The 17715-nt window shown below is 38.5% G+C and overlaps 1 protein-coding gene across 14 annotated transcripts in view; it reads left to right on the forward strand.

The window, feature by feature from the left end:
- The window catches only part of MBTPS2 (membrane bound transcription factor peptidase, site 2), a 100947-nt gene that overhangs the window by 40940 nt on the left and 42292 nt on the right, over window positions 1-17715 (forward strand). For 12 of the 14 annotated variants that reach the window (XM_058713746.1, XM_058713734.1, XM_058713736.1 and 9 more), the window contains 2 exons: window positions 12154-12401; window positions 13656-13805. Coding sequence is in view for 12 of the 14 variants with exons in the window: in XM_058713734.1 (XP_058569717.1) it covers window positions 12154-12193 (40 nt within the window). In the remaining 2 variants the exon portion in view is untranslated. The remainder of the gene's footprint in view (window positions 1-12153; window positions 12402-13655; window positions 13806-17715) is intronic. The other 2 variants (XM_058713745.1, XM_058713744.1) reach the window with 1 other exon arrangement.

Below are 17715 nucleotides of genomic sequence, written 5' to 3' on the forward strand. Positions count from 1 at the left end.
TGTTGTTCTTAAATTCTTGATTCTAAAAGCAGCCTTCAGTTTTCACTCAAGCAACCTGTATATGAAAGTTGTTGCAGGCCACAGAAAGAAGGCTTTTTTTTTTTTTACATTTATTTATTTTTGAGAGACAGAGCACAAGTGGGGAAGGGCAGAGAGAGAAGGAGACAGAATCCGAAGCAGGCTCCAGGCTCCAAGCTGTCAGCACAGAGCCCGACACGGGGCTTGAACTCACAAACCGTGAGATCTTGACCTGAGCCGGAGTTGGACGCTCAACCAACTGAGCCACTCAGGCACCCCAAGAAGGCTTTTTTAAATAAGATTCCTGTGCTCTCTCTATTGTTTTGGAAATGGCCTGTTTATGGGTGAAGAAAGAGGACTATCATGTTTCCTTTCAATAGTGTCTGACAGAAGTCTTCTCTAAGTTAGTGTATGTTTCTTAGGAATTCGTGGAAAAGTATTTCAACTCTGACATTTGATTGATCTTGACCTTTTGCTCTAGTACTTCCTCCCTTGTCTACAGAGCCAGGCTCTCCCACCCCCTTTCTCTCTCTCTTTCCCTCTGTCTCCCCTTTCCCTCTTTCCCTTCTCTCTCTCTCTCTCTCTCTCTCTCTCTCTCTCTCTCTCTCTAACTGCCCCCACACACACATGCACATGTTCTCTTTCGAGATTACTTAAAGGCCAAATACAATAGGATGGAAATTTAGCCCAACTCTTGATTGGCTAGCCTCATTCCACTCCTTTTTGCCTCTGATTTCATTCTATTATAATTAAGAGCCACAAGACTAGATGACTGATTATCTAAACCACTTTTTTTTAGCAGCTTGAGATACAATTAAATACCATAAAATTCACCTGTTTAATGTGTACAATTCACTGTAAACTATTTTTCTTTTAATGACTACTCAAACAATAGTATACATATGCTTTAGTGTAATCTAACATTTTAAGCAAATGAACATGTGATACAAGACTGAGAAGAAAGAAAATGTTTCATTTATTTCACAGCTTTTTGAACTCTGAAGTGGTTTTCAGTACTGGAAGTAGAGTTGAGTCACAAATTATTTTTAAGGTAAAACATGTAGAGGGGTACCTGGCTGGCTTAGTCGGTGGAGGATGTAACTCTTGATCTCGGGGTTGTGGGTCATGAGGTCAAGCCCCACGTTGGGTGCAGAGATTACTTAAAAATAAAATCTTTAAAAAAGTAAAAAAGGTAAAGCATGTGGATATATTTTCTTTGAGACAATAAGCCATTTTAATCAGTGTTTTTGCAAGCTACTTTTGCTGTTTAGGCCATAATAATTTGAATAATCCATTGTATATTTTATCAGACTATGGCAAATGAATTCAATGAAAGGAAAGCCTCTATTTCAAAACCTAATGCCACAATAGATTGTACTCAGGGTGGAGGTAGGAAAAAAATGGCTAAAGGAAGTTGCAATTCTAATTACCAAGCAGGTTATATTGTCTAATTTAGTTTTCCATTGAAAAGAGAGAAAAACATCCTTATATCATAGTTTTATTTAGCTAAAGATTGATGGATATTCAATAGTTGTCCCTTCTTATTAACTGACCATTTCTCACAGTTTTCTACTGACGTGCTCCTGACACCTGAGAGGAGGGAGAACGCAGAAAGGTCTAAGAGCAGAACCCTGTAACTGTCTGTCTATCCTGCAAAATTGAAGTCTTGCTTTATCTTACATTTATGTAAATTTTACACTCCATTCATCAGTATCATAAAGCCAGTTCTCTTAAAGACATGAAGCTCTAAACTGCAAAATAATTAGAATGCTAAGAATATTAAGATTTTTTTCATGTCTAAAACACATTGGTAGAAAGTAGTTTATAATAGCTGGTCTGTAGACTAGTGACAGTCTATGATGGTGTTTTTATCTGTTTGTAGTGAAAGGAGAAAAATTATGTTGTATCTAATCACAAAATAAGGAAAATGTTCTTGTGTTGTTAGAAAGTGCCTGCTGCCCTTTATCAAAGAGCTTTCCTTTATTCAGATTATGGAAACACATACTTAAGTTCACTTAGCACTTCTAGATTGCTCTGCAGAATGTCTCTCTAGAACTGACATTCATCAGCAGGGCATGAGGATTCCATGTTTCCCCATGCCCTTTCCTCCACCTGAATTGTCTGACTTTCATGTTCTCACAAATGTGTTGGGTGCAAAATGGCATTTCCTTTTAATTTGCATTTCTCAGATTAATAAAGTTGCACGTCCATATACTTGTTTAGCCATTTAGATTTTTCATTTTGCCAATTGCTTATTGATAACTTTTGCCTAGTTTTCCATTGAATTTACTAAATTTTTCTTGCTGATCCATAAGAATTTTTTGTATATTCTAGATTAGGGGGTCAACAAACTGCAGCCTGCGAGCCAAATCCTGCTTACCACCTATGTTATAAAGTTTTCTTAGAACACAACCACATTCGTTCATGTTTATATTGTATATGGCTGCTTTCATGCTACAACAGCAGAGTTTAGCAGTTGCAACAAAGGCCATATCACCCAGAAATCCTAAAATATTTACTGTCTAACTGTTTACAGAACAACCCATGTTCTAAATATCATCTCTTGGCTATTTTAGATGTTGCAAATAATTTTTCCCAGTCTGTCAGCCACCTATAAATTTTATTTATAAGGTTTTGTTGTTGAACAAGTATCTTTAGTTTGATGTAGTCAAATACATTAATTTTTTGATTCATTATCTGTGTTTTGTGGGTATTACTGAAAAAGTGCTGTCCTTCCCAAAGTCACAGTAATATTCTATACAATTTCTTCTATTTGCTTTAGAGTTATACTTTCACAATGAGATCTTTGATTTCTAGAATATATAGTGTAGGGCACCTGGGTGGCTCAGTTGGTTGGGTGACTGACTTCTGCTCAGGCCATGATCTCGCAGTTTGTGAGTTCGAGCCCCGCATCAGGCTCTGTGCTGATTGCTCAGAGCCTGGAGCCTGCTTCAGATTCTACCTCTCTCTATCCCTCCCCTGCTCATGCTCTGTGTCTCTCTGTCTCTCAATAATAAATAAATGTTAAAAAAAAAATTTTAGAATATATGGTGTGAGGTAGGAAATCCAGGTTTACTTTCCTATATAGCATGAACTATTTTATAAAATAGCTGTAACAGTATTTTCTATAAGATTGTTAAAGAAGTGTACATAAAGTTCTTAATATGGTACCTGGCATGCTCAAGATATTATGTACTTACATTACTTATTTTCAGAATGCAGAATTATGACATAAATTTGCCCTCATATCCCCATCCATACTGGTGTTCGATCCTGCCTCCTTCTGGTATGCCTTCTTGGCTTCCACTGCCTTCAGGCTAGCTCTGGTTGTCCAGAGTGTCTTCCAAGACTTGACCCTTTTTAGTATTTCTTCCTCCAATCAAAATAAACCAAAACTCATCATATTTAAGATGTTGGCTAAAGATTTTGCTCACTGAAACTATTCAAAATAACCTGCGTTTGTGGGTATGTTCATTGATAGTAACTTAGGCATTTAAATCTGACCTTACCCAAACAATATCTTAACTGAGAAGGAGGCACTGTGACAAGCCATTATGAGAGAATTTGAGGTAGAATGGACTTTGAGGACTACATCAGACAATAGAAAACTATCCCCTGCGTAGTTTGGGATATTGCATTTCAGAATAAGCTGTTTTTTTAATGTTCATTTTGTTTTGCATTAGTTAGAAAAGAGGCTAAACTTTCTTTTTTAATGTGTGTTGTTTTGTAGATTTTTCTTATCCACATCCTTTGTCCGTATTTTCCTGCAGTGATCATCACCTTCTTATCACTTCTCATTACTACAGACTCATATTTGTTCTGAGGCTTTGCAAACATATTTGACCATACCTCAGCTTCTTTTCCAGGTTCCTGACTTTAATACTGTATTCCTATTTATTGTTTTCTTCCCTTTCAATTTGTTTCCATCCTTTAATGGCGTCTAACTTTTATCCTAGGCTGTATGTATCACCAGAAATCTACAACGGGAGGTAGCACTTTGCAATTTACAGATTGTCCATGTCTCTACTCCAGGGCACCCCCTTTTCTGTTATGGAAATACCTGGGGGAAACAAGTTGGTAATCGGGAGTTTGCTTGGAGAGTATAGAATTGGAGCAGGAGAGAGCTAATGTGATTTCCTTGGCCTTTATAGAAAAATAATTTTCTTACTAAAAAAAGAAAGGGGGGGTGCGCCTGGGTGGCTCAGTCGGTTAAGCATCCGACTTCAGCTCAGGTCATAATCTCATGCTCTGTGAGTTCAAGCCCCGCATTGGGCTCTGTACTGACAGCTCAGAGCCTGGAGCCTGCTTCAGATTCTGTGTCTCCCCGTCTCTCTGCCCCTCCCCCGCTCATGCTCTGTCTCTCTCTGTCTCAAAAATAAATAAAAACATTAAAAAAAATTTTTTTAATAAAAATTAAAAAAATAAAATAATAAAGAAAGGGGCACCTGGGTGGCTCAGTCGTTTGAGCATCTGACTATGGCTTAGGTCGTGATCTCACGGTTCATGGGTTTGAGCCCCATGTTGGACTTGATGCTGACAGTGCAGAGCCTGCTTCAGATTCTCTGTCTCCCTCCCTCTCTCTGCCCCTCCCCAGCTTGCATTCTCTAAGATTAAAAAAAAAGATACACATTTATTATATAAAACATGTTAAATGAAAGTAAATTGTAATTGAAAAAAATAGGACTATATTATACATTAACTGGTAAACTGCTTTTTAAACTTGATGTAAGCATTTTTCAATGTTATTAATATTCTAGTGTCATTGAAATGGATATATAATATTGCAGCATGGACTATGCCGTAATTTTCTCTTTTCTTTTTTTTTTTTTTAAAGTAAGGTCTACACCCAACCTGGAGCTTGAACTCACAACCCTGAGATAAAGAGTCATGCTATACCAACTGAGCCAGCCAGGAACCCCTGAATGTGCCATAATTAACCGACCCCTATTATTTCCAATGTTGCAATGTTATAAACAAAGCTGTGAGGAATATCCTTATAACTAAATCTTTTGGCATATCCAAGATTTTTTGGGTAATTCTAGAAACTCTTAAGAAAATCTTAAAGGAAAAATTACTATCTTTCAAATGTGAGCATTTTATATATACATACTGCCTTGTTGCATTTACATTTTTTCCTCTTAATTGGATATGTGAAAATGGCATCTCATTTTAATTTGCATTTCTTTGATTAGAAAAAAGGTTAAACATTTTAAAATGTATTTATTGGTCATTGTATTTTTGTTTATCCCCATCTTTTGCCCATTTTTCATGGAAGTGATTATTGTCTTACTGCTTTTCATCATAAGCTCCATTCTATTATTTGATTTCTTACATGTGAATAAATTAAAACCTCATTTAATGGGGCGCCTGGGTGGCTCAGTCATTTAAGCTTCTGACTTTGGCTCAGGTCGTGATCTCGCAGTTTGTGAGTTTGAGCCCCGCATCAGGCTCCACGCTGACAGTGTGGAGCCTGCTTGGAGTGCTCTCTCTCCCTCTCTCTTTGCTCCTCCACTACTTGCATGCTCGCTCTCTCTTTCTCAAAATTAATTAATTAATTGATTAAAAACCTCATTTAAGGGGTGCCTGGGTAGCTTAGTCAGTTGAGCATCTGACTATGGCTCAGGTCATGATCTCATGGTTCATGAGTTCGAGCCTCACATCGGGCTCTGTGCTGACAGCTCGGAGCCTGGAGCCTGCTTCCAACTCTGTCTGCCTCTCTCTCTGCCCCTTCCCTGCTCATGCTCTGTCTCTATCTCTCAAAAATAATAAACATTAAAAAATTTAAAAAAAAAAAAAGAAAAAAACCTCATTTAAGTCTAATGCTAATGTTTATTTTTATGTTTTTATATATCATGATCTCTCAAGCTTTGCCTTATGTTTTCCACCTTTGGTGAAATGTTTTCAAATGCTTCTAAAGATTTTATAAATATTCACAAATATTTTATGATAGTTTTATGATTTTGGTTTTTCAAACATTGTCATCTTTAATTTACATGCACTCTGTCTTGATGTTGGTGCCGAATAGGGATAGAACCTTGTGTTTTGTTATCCCCAAATGTTTAGCCAGTCATCCATCTCAAAGGAGATTTTTTTCTTTTTAATGTTTTGTTTATTTTTGAGAGAGCACGAGTCGGGAGGAGGCAGAGACAGAGAGGGACAGAGAATCTGAAGCGGGCTCCATGCTGACAGCAGCAAGCCCAATGTGGGGCTTGAACCCATGAACCAAACCATGAGATCATGACCTGAGCCGAAATCGGAGGCTCAACCCACTGAGCCACCCAGGTGCCCCTCAAAGGAGATGGTTAGTCTTAGGAGATTTTTTTTTTTTAGAGAGATAGAACGAGCAGGAGAGAGGCAGAGGGGAGAGAGAGAGAGAGAGAGAGAGAGAGAGAGAGAGAGAGAGAGAGAGAGAGAATCCAAAGCAGGCTCCAAGCTCAATGCAGAGCCCGATGTGGTGCTCAAACTCAAGAGCCATGAGATCATGGCCTGAGCTGAAGTCAGATGCTTTACCGACTGAGCCACCCAGGTGCCCCAGGCAATCTTAAGAGATATTTCATGCCAAGAGGAAGAGACATAAATTTATATCCTTTGGAGAGAAAAGATACAATAAGTGAAATTATCTCTCACTTGATAAATCATTCTTATTTGTATAGGATGCAACTATTATTTACTTTTTCAATTTAGTAATACAGGGAATTGAGAATATATCTCATACTTTAGTTGAAAAGAGTCCTTAAAACATTTTTTCCCCTAAGGTGTTTTTATTTTTATTGAAATTGTGTTTCTCATTCCTAAGCAGTATAGATTAGCATCTGGAGATTATCCTTAATATATATCATTATCTAAAGATACTGTTTTCATCAACTTCTTAATGAAAATACTTTTTTGCTTCTTGGATGTTCAAATTTAAAATTTTCTCTCTGTAGGTTATTTAATATTAGTCTTTAAAGGCTAAAAAAACTACCTTTGGAATAGACATCCTGATTTTAAAGTAAGTATCTTATCTTCATCTGTTTTAATTATATAATGATTAAGTTTGGAACACTGCATTAATCATAATTTAAAATCATGAAGATAAGAGGTAATGAGGATACTCTGAATTTGTATTTTGTTTCTTGTAAAATTTAAACAAGTGTGCTTTTTTCCACATTTAAAATGTTTTTCTTCTGAGATCACTGTAGTTGGTTTTTAAATTTGCTAGATCTTAGAATATGACTCTTATAAATATGCTACTCTAAGAGATGCTTATTGAATTAGAAAGTTTCCATTTTTCTTGCTTATCCCCATTCTGTAGTCACTAGAACTGATACATATATTCTTTCATTCATTTAAGAAATATTTATTGCTCACTTACTGTGTTCTTGGCACTATTCTGGGCTCTGGGCATACAGCAATAAACAAGAAAATTTTTCTTTTTTGTATTTTGTAAGGAAAAATACCATTTGTTTAAAAATAAATAAATAAACATAGGGACGCCTTGGTGGCTCAGTCGGTTAAGCGTCCGACTTCGGCTCAGGTCATGATCTCAGTTTGTGAGTTCGAGCCCCGCATCATGCTCTGTGCTGACAGCTCACAGCTTGGAGCCTGCTTCAGATTCTGTGTCTCCCTCTCTCCCTGCTCCTCCCCCTCTCACACTCTGTCCCTGTCTCTCTCTTTCAAAAATAAACTAACATTAAAATAAAACAATAAATATAAAATATATGCTAATCACTACTAAGTGTTTCAGGCATGGGGTAGCAAGAGATTAAGCTAAGAAAGTTATCAGAAGCCAAGTCTTAGAAATATGTTATGGACTTTAGCTTAATTGCAAATGGGGAGTCATTGAAAGTTTCAAGTAAGAGAGGGCCATAATCAGATTTGCATTTCAGTGGATCACCTTGACTGAGGATAAAGCATAGATTGGTGGGAGGCAAGTCTGGTGGCAATGAAATTGGTTAGGAGACTATTTTAGTCATTTAGGCAAGTGCTGATGATCTTGGCAGTAGAGGTTTGAAAAAGAGAAGAGGACAAACTCAAAAATAGGATCCACTGTATTTGATGGTTTCATGTAGTTTAGGTTCAGGAAGGAGCCAAGAAGATTTCCAGTTTCTGGCTTGGACAATTAAATGATGGCAGTGCCATTAACAGCCAGGGAACAGCAGAAAAGGAGCAGTTCACTTTGGAACTTTTGAGTTTGACTGCCTGGGAGAACTTCAAGTGGATTCTTGGATACTGTCAAGAACTCAGTAGAAATTAGTTGGAGACATCATGTATGAGCTGATGCACTCCAAATATGTAATCCAACCTATGGGAATGGATAGTCTGGGGAGAAGATAGAAGAATGAAAAGGAAAAAGGAGGTATGCTGGAATAGAGCTCTCAGGAACACCGGCATTTAGGTTTAAAAAGGTACAAGGAAGAGGAAACAATGAACTTTAGAAAATTAGGAAGAAAACCACAAATGAGAGTTTGGTATTACAGAAACAAAAGGGAAGAGAATATATCAAGAACATGTCAATAATATGAGATGTTACTGAGAGAGGCTGCCAAATGTCCTTGGCCTTAGCAGGAGTTTATAGGCAATATTGAGAGAGCAGCCCCAGTGCATCAGGGAAAGCTGAGCCAGGTTGTAGTGGGTGGAGGAATGGTGGGGGTGGGGGTGGGGGTTGGGGGAAGTGGCTGCAGGGAGAGACTGCAAATGCAGAAAATGCAGTCAAGAAGTTTCATTTGGAAGGCGTGGGAAGAAAGCTCATGGGACTCGGTGAAGGATGTAGAGGAAAGCATCGTTGTTGTCATTGTTTTAGCAGTGGGAAAATCATTGGTATGTTTTTGGTGCTGATGGGAAGAACCCATCAGGAGATGGCATCTAGAGCACAAGTAGAGTAGTAAGTAGTCTTCAGCAAGAGGGATGCCCTTTCTAAGAGGGGGAAAGAGGAAACACAGATGCAGATACAGTTATCTTGAATCCTAAGTGTCTAGAACAGTGCTTGCAAGAGAGTAGACACTCCAGAAATCTTTGTGGAGTAAGGTGGAGTCCTCACATAGCTGCAAGGAACAATGGAGCCAACCTCACTTCTAGGTAAGACATACTGGCAGAGGCACTTGAACAGGTAGGTACAGAGTGCTCAGCTCTGGGATAATAGCATTGAATTTCCTGATTTGAGAATGTTGTGTGTTTACCTAAGTTCTCAGGAAACACAGGGCTGAAGTATAGAATTTTAAAGGGTCCAGAATAAGGCACTGGGGCTAAAAAATGATTTTGAGCTGAAGGCATTTGAGTTCCTAAAATGCCTTACCTGCCTAAAAGCAAAGCTTCCCAAAGGAATTCAATTATCAGCCTCCTCCTCAGAAGTACCCCTAATCTTCTCAAGCAGACATTGACACAAAACTATCACATCTTCCACCAGTTCTTCTGAGGGCCTATTCATCTCTCCAAAAAGTCATTTGTTTTTTCATAAGTGCCCTTCCTTGTCCTTCTAAGAAGTCATTTATTCTGCCAGAAGTGACCCTCTGTCCATACTCATCCCCTATTTGATGGCAGATAAGCCCCACATTCTAACTACCTTGAATCGCAATTCTTTGTGAACTCCTGTGCACATGTGTAAATAAATCTCTTTTTTCTCTTGCTCATCTGTCTTTTGTCAGTTTCATTTGCAGGCATCAAATCATTAACCTTAGAGGGTAGGAGGAGGGGTGCCTGGGTGGCTCAGTCAGTTAAGCATCAACCTCTTGAGGTTCAGCATCAATCTCTTGGTTTCTGCTCAGGTCACAATCACGGTTCTTGAGTTTGAGCCCCGCCCTGGGCTCTGTGCTGACAGTGCGAAGCCAGCTTGGGATTCCCTTTCTCTCCCCCTTGCACATTCTCTCTTTCAAAATAGATACACAAACATTTTTTAAAAGGGGGTAGAAGGAAAAGTTTTTTTTCTCTCTGATAGATTAAAGTGGCATGATGTTTTAAACTTCCTCTCAGATGGTTCACAGAGAGAGATAGCAAAGCCAGTATGGCAAAATATTAGAAATTGTTGAATCTGGATAAAGGGCATGAGGGAGTAATTTGTACTCTTTTTTTTTTCCTTTGTACTCTTCCTGAAACTTGCTTGAAATTGTTTCAAAATAAAAAAAAATTATTTTAAAAAAAAGCAGCTTCTGCATTTATTATCATCTCTACTTTTTCATTTTCTATTTTATTCTATTTCCAATTTCAACACTTTTTATTTTCCAACATAACTATGAATGGGAATAAGGAACTTGAGAGAGAGAGCTGCTTTTTGGGTTCAGGCAAATTATATCTCTATGTCTCAATTTCTTGTTGAGAATAATACCTTCAAAACTATTCTATGTTAACTGAAATAATCACACAGCAATCACACAGTAAATGTTGTTCCTTCCCTTTCCAAGACCAATTCAAATCACAGTGCCCTTATGAAACCTTCCCTCATCACCTCCATGACAAAACTTACTTTGTATTGCACCGTACATTTAACTAAGTGGCTTTTTCATACATTACATCTTTCAGTTCTCCCAATAACCTTACAATCATTTTCTTTGCCTTATAGATTAAGACATTTAATGGCCTTAAATGACTTGGCTAGGGTCAAACAGTCAGTCAGTAAAAATGCAAGGATGAGAACCAGGTTCTTTTCGTCCTAACTCTTGCGTTCTTTGTTTTACCGTAATTTGACATTTTTCTTCAAGTGTTTTTTTTTTAATTATAGTAAAATATACCATAATTTACATGACATAAAATTTGCCATTTTAACCATTTTAATTGTACAGCATTAAGTACATTCATATTGTCATGCACATTATCAGTACTGTTCATCTACAGAACTCTTCATCTTGCAGAACTGAAGCTCCATCCCCATTAAGCAGTAATGCCCATTCCCCCCTGTCCCCCAGCCCCTGCAAACCATCATTTTACTTTGTGTCTCTAGGAGTTTGACTATTCTAGGTACCTCATATAAGTGGAATCATATTTGTCCTTTTGTGACTGTCTTATTTAACTTAGGCTAATGTCCTCAAGGTTTATCTATATTGTAGCCTATGTTCTTCCCAAGTTTTATAAAACTCTGTGCTCCTGGCATTCACCTGTGACTTAATGTGCCCTATTTCATTTCCCAGTTTATAAACTCCTTGAGGACTGTAACTCTGCTTACTCTTGGCATGGCCACCCTCATAGTGCCTAGTTCATAACAGTAGTCACTGAGCTCTCTTGACTGGACGGCTACCGGCCACTCTAAAGTAGAAAGTGATCCTCCTCTTATATTGTCCATTCCAATTTCATGCCTCCTCTCAACTGCTGGAGACAAGGAAATGGATGAGCATAATTGTTCTATTATTGCAGTGGAAGGGCAGATATAACACCAGAAGTTTCCCTGGGTTGGAAGGATGGCAGAAACATGAGTTTTTGTCATGTACAGTTAGCTCCCTGCTCACTGTAAAAATCACATATGCAATATTCTTTCAAAGAGGAAGGGGGTGGGGTGCCTGGGTGGCTCAGTCCGTTAAGCATCCAACTTCGGCTCAAGTCATGATCTCATGGTTCGTGAGTTTGAGCCCTGCATCAGGCTCTGTGCTGCCAGCTCAGAGCCTGGAGCCTGCTTCAGATTCTGTGTCTCCCTCTCTCTCTGCCCCTCCTCCACTCGCGCTCTGCCTCTTTCTATCTCTCAAAAATAAATAAAAATGTTTAAAAAAATATTTAAAAAATAAAAGTAAAAAAGAAAGAAATCTTTTAGTATTATGAGGTAAGTGAGAGTTTCGTAATGTTTTTTTCCTCCCCTGAGAAAAATGAAAGTGACTCATCGCATTATGGTAAGAATGAACTCTTTGGATGATTGATCATCCATTCTTGATGTTATCCGAGGGTGAAGTCACATTTGACTTATGCTAATTATTACATAGTTCCTATAAACATTAAAGGACAAAACAAGGAGTAATGGAATAAGAAATATTTTGAGTCCAGGTTTTAGCTCTGCCACCTACTAGTGACTTTCAAAAGGGGAAGACTTTGCAATCCCTTCTCACTAGCACACCCGTGCTTCCACCTCTGTGGAGTGGCAGAACTTCAAGGGCAAACATGGCTTCAGAGCCCAAGAGAGAATGTAATGTGGTCAGGAGAAGCCCCAAGAAACTCAAAGACCTTCATCTTATCTGACAGGAGATGCTGCTGGACCGCATGCCACCAGTCCCACTCCTGAAGCAGAATGTTCAAGGAGTGTGTCCGAAAAGCAGAGGCTGGCTGCTCCAAGGAGGAAAGGCTATGCTTCAACCAGCCTTGCTCTACTTGAAGAAAGGGCTCTCCCAGAAGAGAGGCAACCTGAAGGATTCACCCAAGTGTTTCTGAGCCAGGACCTCTAGCACACTTTGGACAGTGGTGGCATAAAATAATTGGAGGCAACCTGAAAAGTAAAGTTGTTGAATATACTAAATGACTTCCCTCTGTGTGTCTACAAAAGCCCCAGTAGCACATTTTTCAAATACGCAAGCCCTGAGGAGAATAGGCAACATACAGAATTTTAAAGGACCTCCCTTACTAAAGGGAAATCAAGCAGGCTTTTATTTTAGCAACCTACTTATAACCTTAATCTACTTGTGGTTGTTTTATGTAGTATAAAATATTTGTCATACTGGATTGGGTTTATTAAATCTCATTTTTTTTTCATTTTTCATTCTCAAATCAAAATGGGAAATGTAGAGAAGAGGGAGCTATTTAGAATGCTCAAAGGGGCTCCTGGGTGGCTCAGTTGGTTCAGCCTCCAGCACTTGATTTTGGCTCAGGTCATGATCTCACAGTTTGTGAGTTCAAGCCTGGCAACGGGTTCTGCGCTGACAGCATGGAGCCTGCTTGGGATTCTCCGTCTCCCTCTTTCTCTCTCTGCCCCTCACGCACGTGCACACTTTCTTGCTCTCTCTCAAAAATAAAACTTAAATAAAGCTAGAATGCTCGTAGAACTTTGATAACATCACAGGTTTTTATTTTTTTATTTTTTTATATATAATTTATTATCAAATTGGTTTTCATACAACACCCAGTGCTCATCCCAACAGGTGCCATCCTCAATGCCCATCACCCACTTTCTCCTCTCCCCTACCCCTCATCCACCCTCAGTTTGTTCTTAGTATTTAAGAGTCTCTTATGGTTTGCCTCCTTCCCCTCCCCCCTGGTCTTCTGTTAAGTTTCTCAGGATCCACATATGAGACATCACAGGTTTTGAGACTGAGGAACATTCTCCCAAAATATCAATTGGCACACACTTTTGGTGGCCTACTAAAAAGCCATTCCTCTCTTTTACCTGCCGGCAAGGTCTGTCTTCTATAATAGAGGCTAAAAATGCCAGATACCCCCTCTCCCACCCTCTTTGCAGGTAATGCTGGCCATGTGGCCGAGGTTTGGTCAGTGAGCCTTTCAGCAGCACTCTCTCTAGATGCTTCTGGAAAGATTTTCCATCCTGATGAAAACAAGATATTCAAGTAGAGCTTTCTTTCACACCTCTTCCTTCCTGTCATTTCATAGGCTATTGGAGCAGTGAACACCATATTGCAGCCAGCCTTTCAGCAGCACTCTCTCTAGATGCTTCTAGAAAGATTTTCCATCCTGATGAAAGCAAGATATTAAAATAGAGCTTTCTTTCACACCTCTTCCTTTCTGTCATTTCATAGGCTATTGGAGCTGTGGAGACCATATTGCAGCCATTAAGCAGTAGAGAAAAGCAAACATGCTGAGAACGGCAACATATGGGAATGGAAAGAGCCTGGGTCACTGACAGCACTGTTTAGCTCAGGATGACCATCTACCTCTAAACTTGTTAGGTAAGACAATAAAACTTCCTGTTATATCTGCCACTCTTAGTTGGGTATTGTTATTCACAGATGAAAGAAAGCATCTTAACTGATTCAGGAAGATTTTAAATACAGTTCAGAGGAAACTATTTTACACCAAATATTTACTAATTCTCCCTCACATATTGAGAAGGCATGTTAGTGAACATAAGCATATGAGAAAGTCCTTATAACATTGGGTTAAAGGGAGGCTCCCAGGGGCACCTGGGTGGCTCAGTAGGTTGAGCGTCCAGCTTCGGGTCAGGTCATGATCTCGCGGTTTGTGAGTTCAAGCCCCGTGTCGGGCTCTGTGCTGATAGCTCAGAGCCTGGAGCCTATTTCAGATTCTGTGTCTCCCTCTCTCTCTGCTCCTCCCCCGCTCCTGCTCTGTCTCTCTCTCTCTCTCTCTCTCTCTCTCTCAAAAATAAATAAACATTAAAAAAAATTAAAAATTAAATAAATAAATAAATAAATAAATAAAAATAAAGGGAGGCTCCCAGCATAGAACCCTGAGGGTTGATCTGGTGATGTCTCAGGTTTTGTTGTTCAGAATGTCTGAGAAAAGACATACTATAACAGTGAAAATGTATGTTAGGAAAATTTTTTGGTTTAGCCAAATTTATTGACACAATTATTGGAAAACCATTCAAAAATAATTGGTTTAGGTTTTTAGAGCAAAGATGACTGCCAATCTTAATTATTCAAGATTTTTCTTAAGGATTTAATTCAAATGTGTCATTTATTCTGATTGTAATGAGAATTTTATTAAAAAATTTTCAATGTTTATTTTGAGAGAGAGATAGAGCATGAATGGGGGAGGTGCAGTGAGAGAGGGACACACAGAATTTGAAGCATGCTCTAGGCTCTGAGTTGTCAACACAGAGCCTGATGCAGAGCTCGAACTCACGACCTGAGCCAAAGTCGGACTCTTAACCGACTGAGCCACCCAGGAGACCTGTAATGAGAATTTTAAATTGTCCTATTTGAAATGCCATTTAAATTTTCAAGATTGAAAATAGAATTCACAAACAAAGCAGCTTTGAAATTGTTTCTGTAATGCCTTAGAAAACTCAGATATCTGACCTTATATTACACTTAGTAAAACAGAAAAGGCCATTTGCTGATAAAATATTGTCATTCACAGATAATTACATTATGGAAACTTTAGATTTATGTAATTTATGTGAAACCCACACATTCTATTTATAGATTTGGAAAACTTTATACTTAGCAATTGTCCATTTTACTTCTCCATTTATTTGTTGTGATAAGACATACAATTTTCCCAAAATGTATTAGATCAAGTTGAACAAATGAAATTAATATGAAAATATCTATTAAAGGATGTTAGTGTCCAAGCTGTCCATCTTTTCTGTCTGTCATCCATCTGGACATAAAAGAGTTTGTTAAATAGAATTAAATATACCCTATGTACCACACCAGTGGTTCTCAATCAGGAAGATTGTATCTCCTAGGGAACATTTCACAAAGTCTGGAGACACTTTTGATTGTCACAACTGGGGAGGGAGCAGGGTGCCACTGGCATCTGGTGGGTAGAGGCCAAGGATGCTGCTAAACATCCCACAATGAACAGGACAGCTCCCCAAAAGGAAGAATGATCCTGACCCAAAAAGTCAATAGGGTTGGAAAACTCTGGTCTACAACAAACACTTTGATGTTTAAAATATAATACAGGGGTGCCTGGCTGGCTTGGCTAAGTCACATGTAGACCATGTGACTCTTGATCTTGGGGTCCTGAATTCAAGCCGCACATTGGGGGTAGAGTTTACTTTAAAAATAAATAAATAAAAGTAAAAATCAAAATATTAAATAAAATGTAACACAAACTCATTCTTCATAATCCCTGCAGAGGAAAGAATAGGTTATTATTGTTTTAAAGTCATCTCAAGAGATTCTCAGGGGAAGCCTTGATTCTTAGAAACTGTAAAATATAGGTTGAAGCTTGTATGCATTTTTTGTTTCTTTGTGTGTTTTTAAGTTTTTTAATGTTTATTTAATTTTTGAGAGAGAAACGGAGACAGGGAGCAAGCAGGGTGGGGGCAGAAAGAGAGGGAGACACAGAATCCAAAGCGGGCTCCAGGCTCTGAGCTGTCAGCACAGAGCCCAATGTGGGGCTCAAACTCATGAACCGTGATATCATTACCTGAGCTGAAGTCAGATGCTTAACCAACTGAGCTACCCAGGTGCCACTGGGGTTTTTTTTAAAGTAATCTCTACACCCAACATGGGGCTCAAACTCACAACCCTAAGATCAAGACCCAGATGCTCCACTGACTGAGCCAGCCAGGCTCTCCTGTATCATTTGTTTTATATGAGAAATTCCTTCTTTTTATGTTGTAATATCTTCTTTCAAGTAGATAGAACTTAGATAGAGCCTTCCTTCCTGGAACTCCATCTTTAAAAAATAATTGTGGGGGCACCTGGGTGGCTCAGTTGGTTAAGCATCCAACTTCCTCTCAGGTCATGATCTTGAGCTTGGGGAATTCGAGCCCCACATAGGGCTCTGTGCTGACACCTCAGAGCCTGGAGCCTGCTTCGAATTCTGAGTCTCCCTCTCTCTTTGCCCCTCCCCCACTTGCACTCTGCCTCTTGCTCTCTCAAAAATAAACATTAAAAAAATTGTTTTAATAATAAAATAAAATAAAATAAAATAAATAAATAAATAAAAATTGTTGTTGGGGCGCCTGGGTGGCTCAGGCAGTTAAGCATCCAACTCTTGATTAAGGCTCAGGTCATGATCTCCGGGACATGAGATCAAGCCCTGAGCGTCAGGCTCTGCACTGGGCATGGAGCCTGCTTAAGATTCTCTCTCTAAAAAAAAAAAAAAATTGTTTATCTTATCTGTCTGGAGGTGAACCTGAACTTTATTAACATTGCAAAGTGTTCTTCCTAAGGCATGAATCTATAGATGTGAGTTTAGTGTAAATTATATAGCAACAGGAAAATGAATTAGAAAACTTTCTTTGTGCCTCTGTATTTCCCTGTCCATAGACTAGAAACCTACCTTTCTTGTACAGACAATGTGAAAACATTTTACTTGGAAAGAAAGTGACCATTCAAATCTAAGATCTGATCTGATAGAGAATGTCAAGAACACCTAGTTCATGTTAACATTCTTGGTATTCATAATTTAAACGTCTTTTCTTTTTAATCGAGAGTTGGCATACATTTTGTATGCCTTTGAAAATTTAATCTGGAACACAGAGAAGGAAATTTGTTTTCTTTTTAAAGATCTCTAAGGAAAGTTGTTCCACAATCCATCAGGTTGTTCTAATATCTAACCTGTATGAGATATCACATATTATAATGTAGACTGATATAACTAGTCTGGAAGGCAATTTAGCAATATTTATCAACTAACCTCATAAATGTCCATGGCCTTTGAGGCAGTAATTCCTTTTCTGAGAATTTATCCTGAAGTAATTATCCTAAATGTACACTTGGCTTTCTACATGAGATGTTCCTGAAAGTGTGTTTTACCCCAGTGAAAAACTAGAAACTCCTAACTGTACCACAACCAGAATAGTAGAATGGGTAGATTAAATTGACTAACTTTATGTCAGCTTTATATCCACGTAAAGATATTAAAAATTGGGGTGCTCTGCTGGCTCAGAAGAGCATGTGATTCAATCTCCAGTCATGGGTTTGAGCCCCATGTTGGGTGTAGAAATTACTAAAAAAATAAACTTAAAAATTGTTTTACACAACACATGTGATAACATGGGGCAATATTTTTTCAGTAAAAAATAAAATAGGATATGAAACATTGTTCGCTGCATGATTATAATAGCATAAGAAAAAAATCATTTGAGCCCACACAGGGAAAGAAGAAAGAAAGAAAGAAAGAAAGAAAGAAAGAAAGAAAGAAAGAAAGAAAGAA

The sequence above is a fragment of the Neofelis nebulosa genome, chromosome X (assembly GCF_028018385.1).
Source record: "Neofelis nebulosa isolate mNeoNeb1 chromosome X, mNeoNeb1.pri, whole genome shotgun sequence".
Classification (NCBI taxonomy): Eukaryota; Metazoa; Chordata; class Mammalia; order Carnivora; family Felidae; genus Neofelis; species Neofelis nebulosa.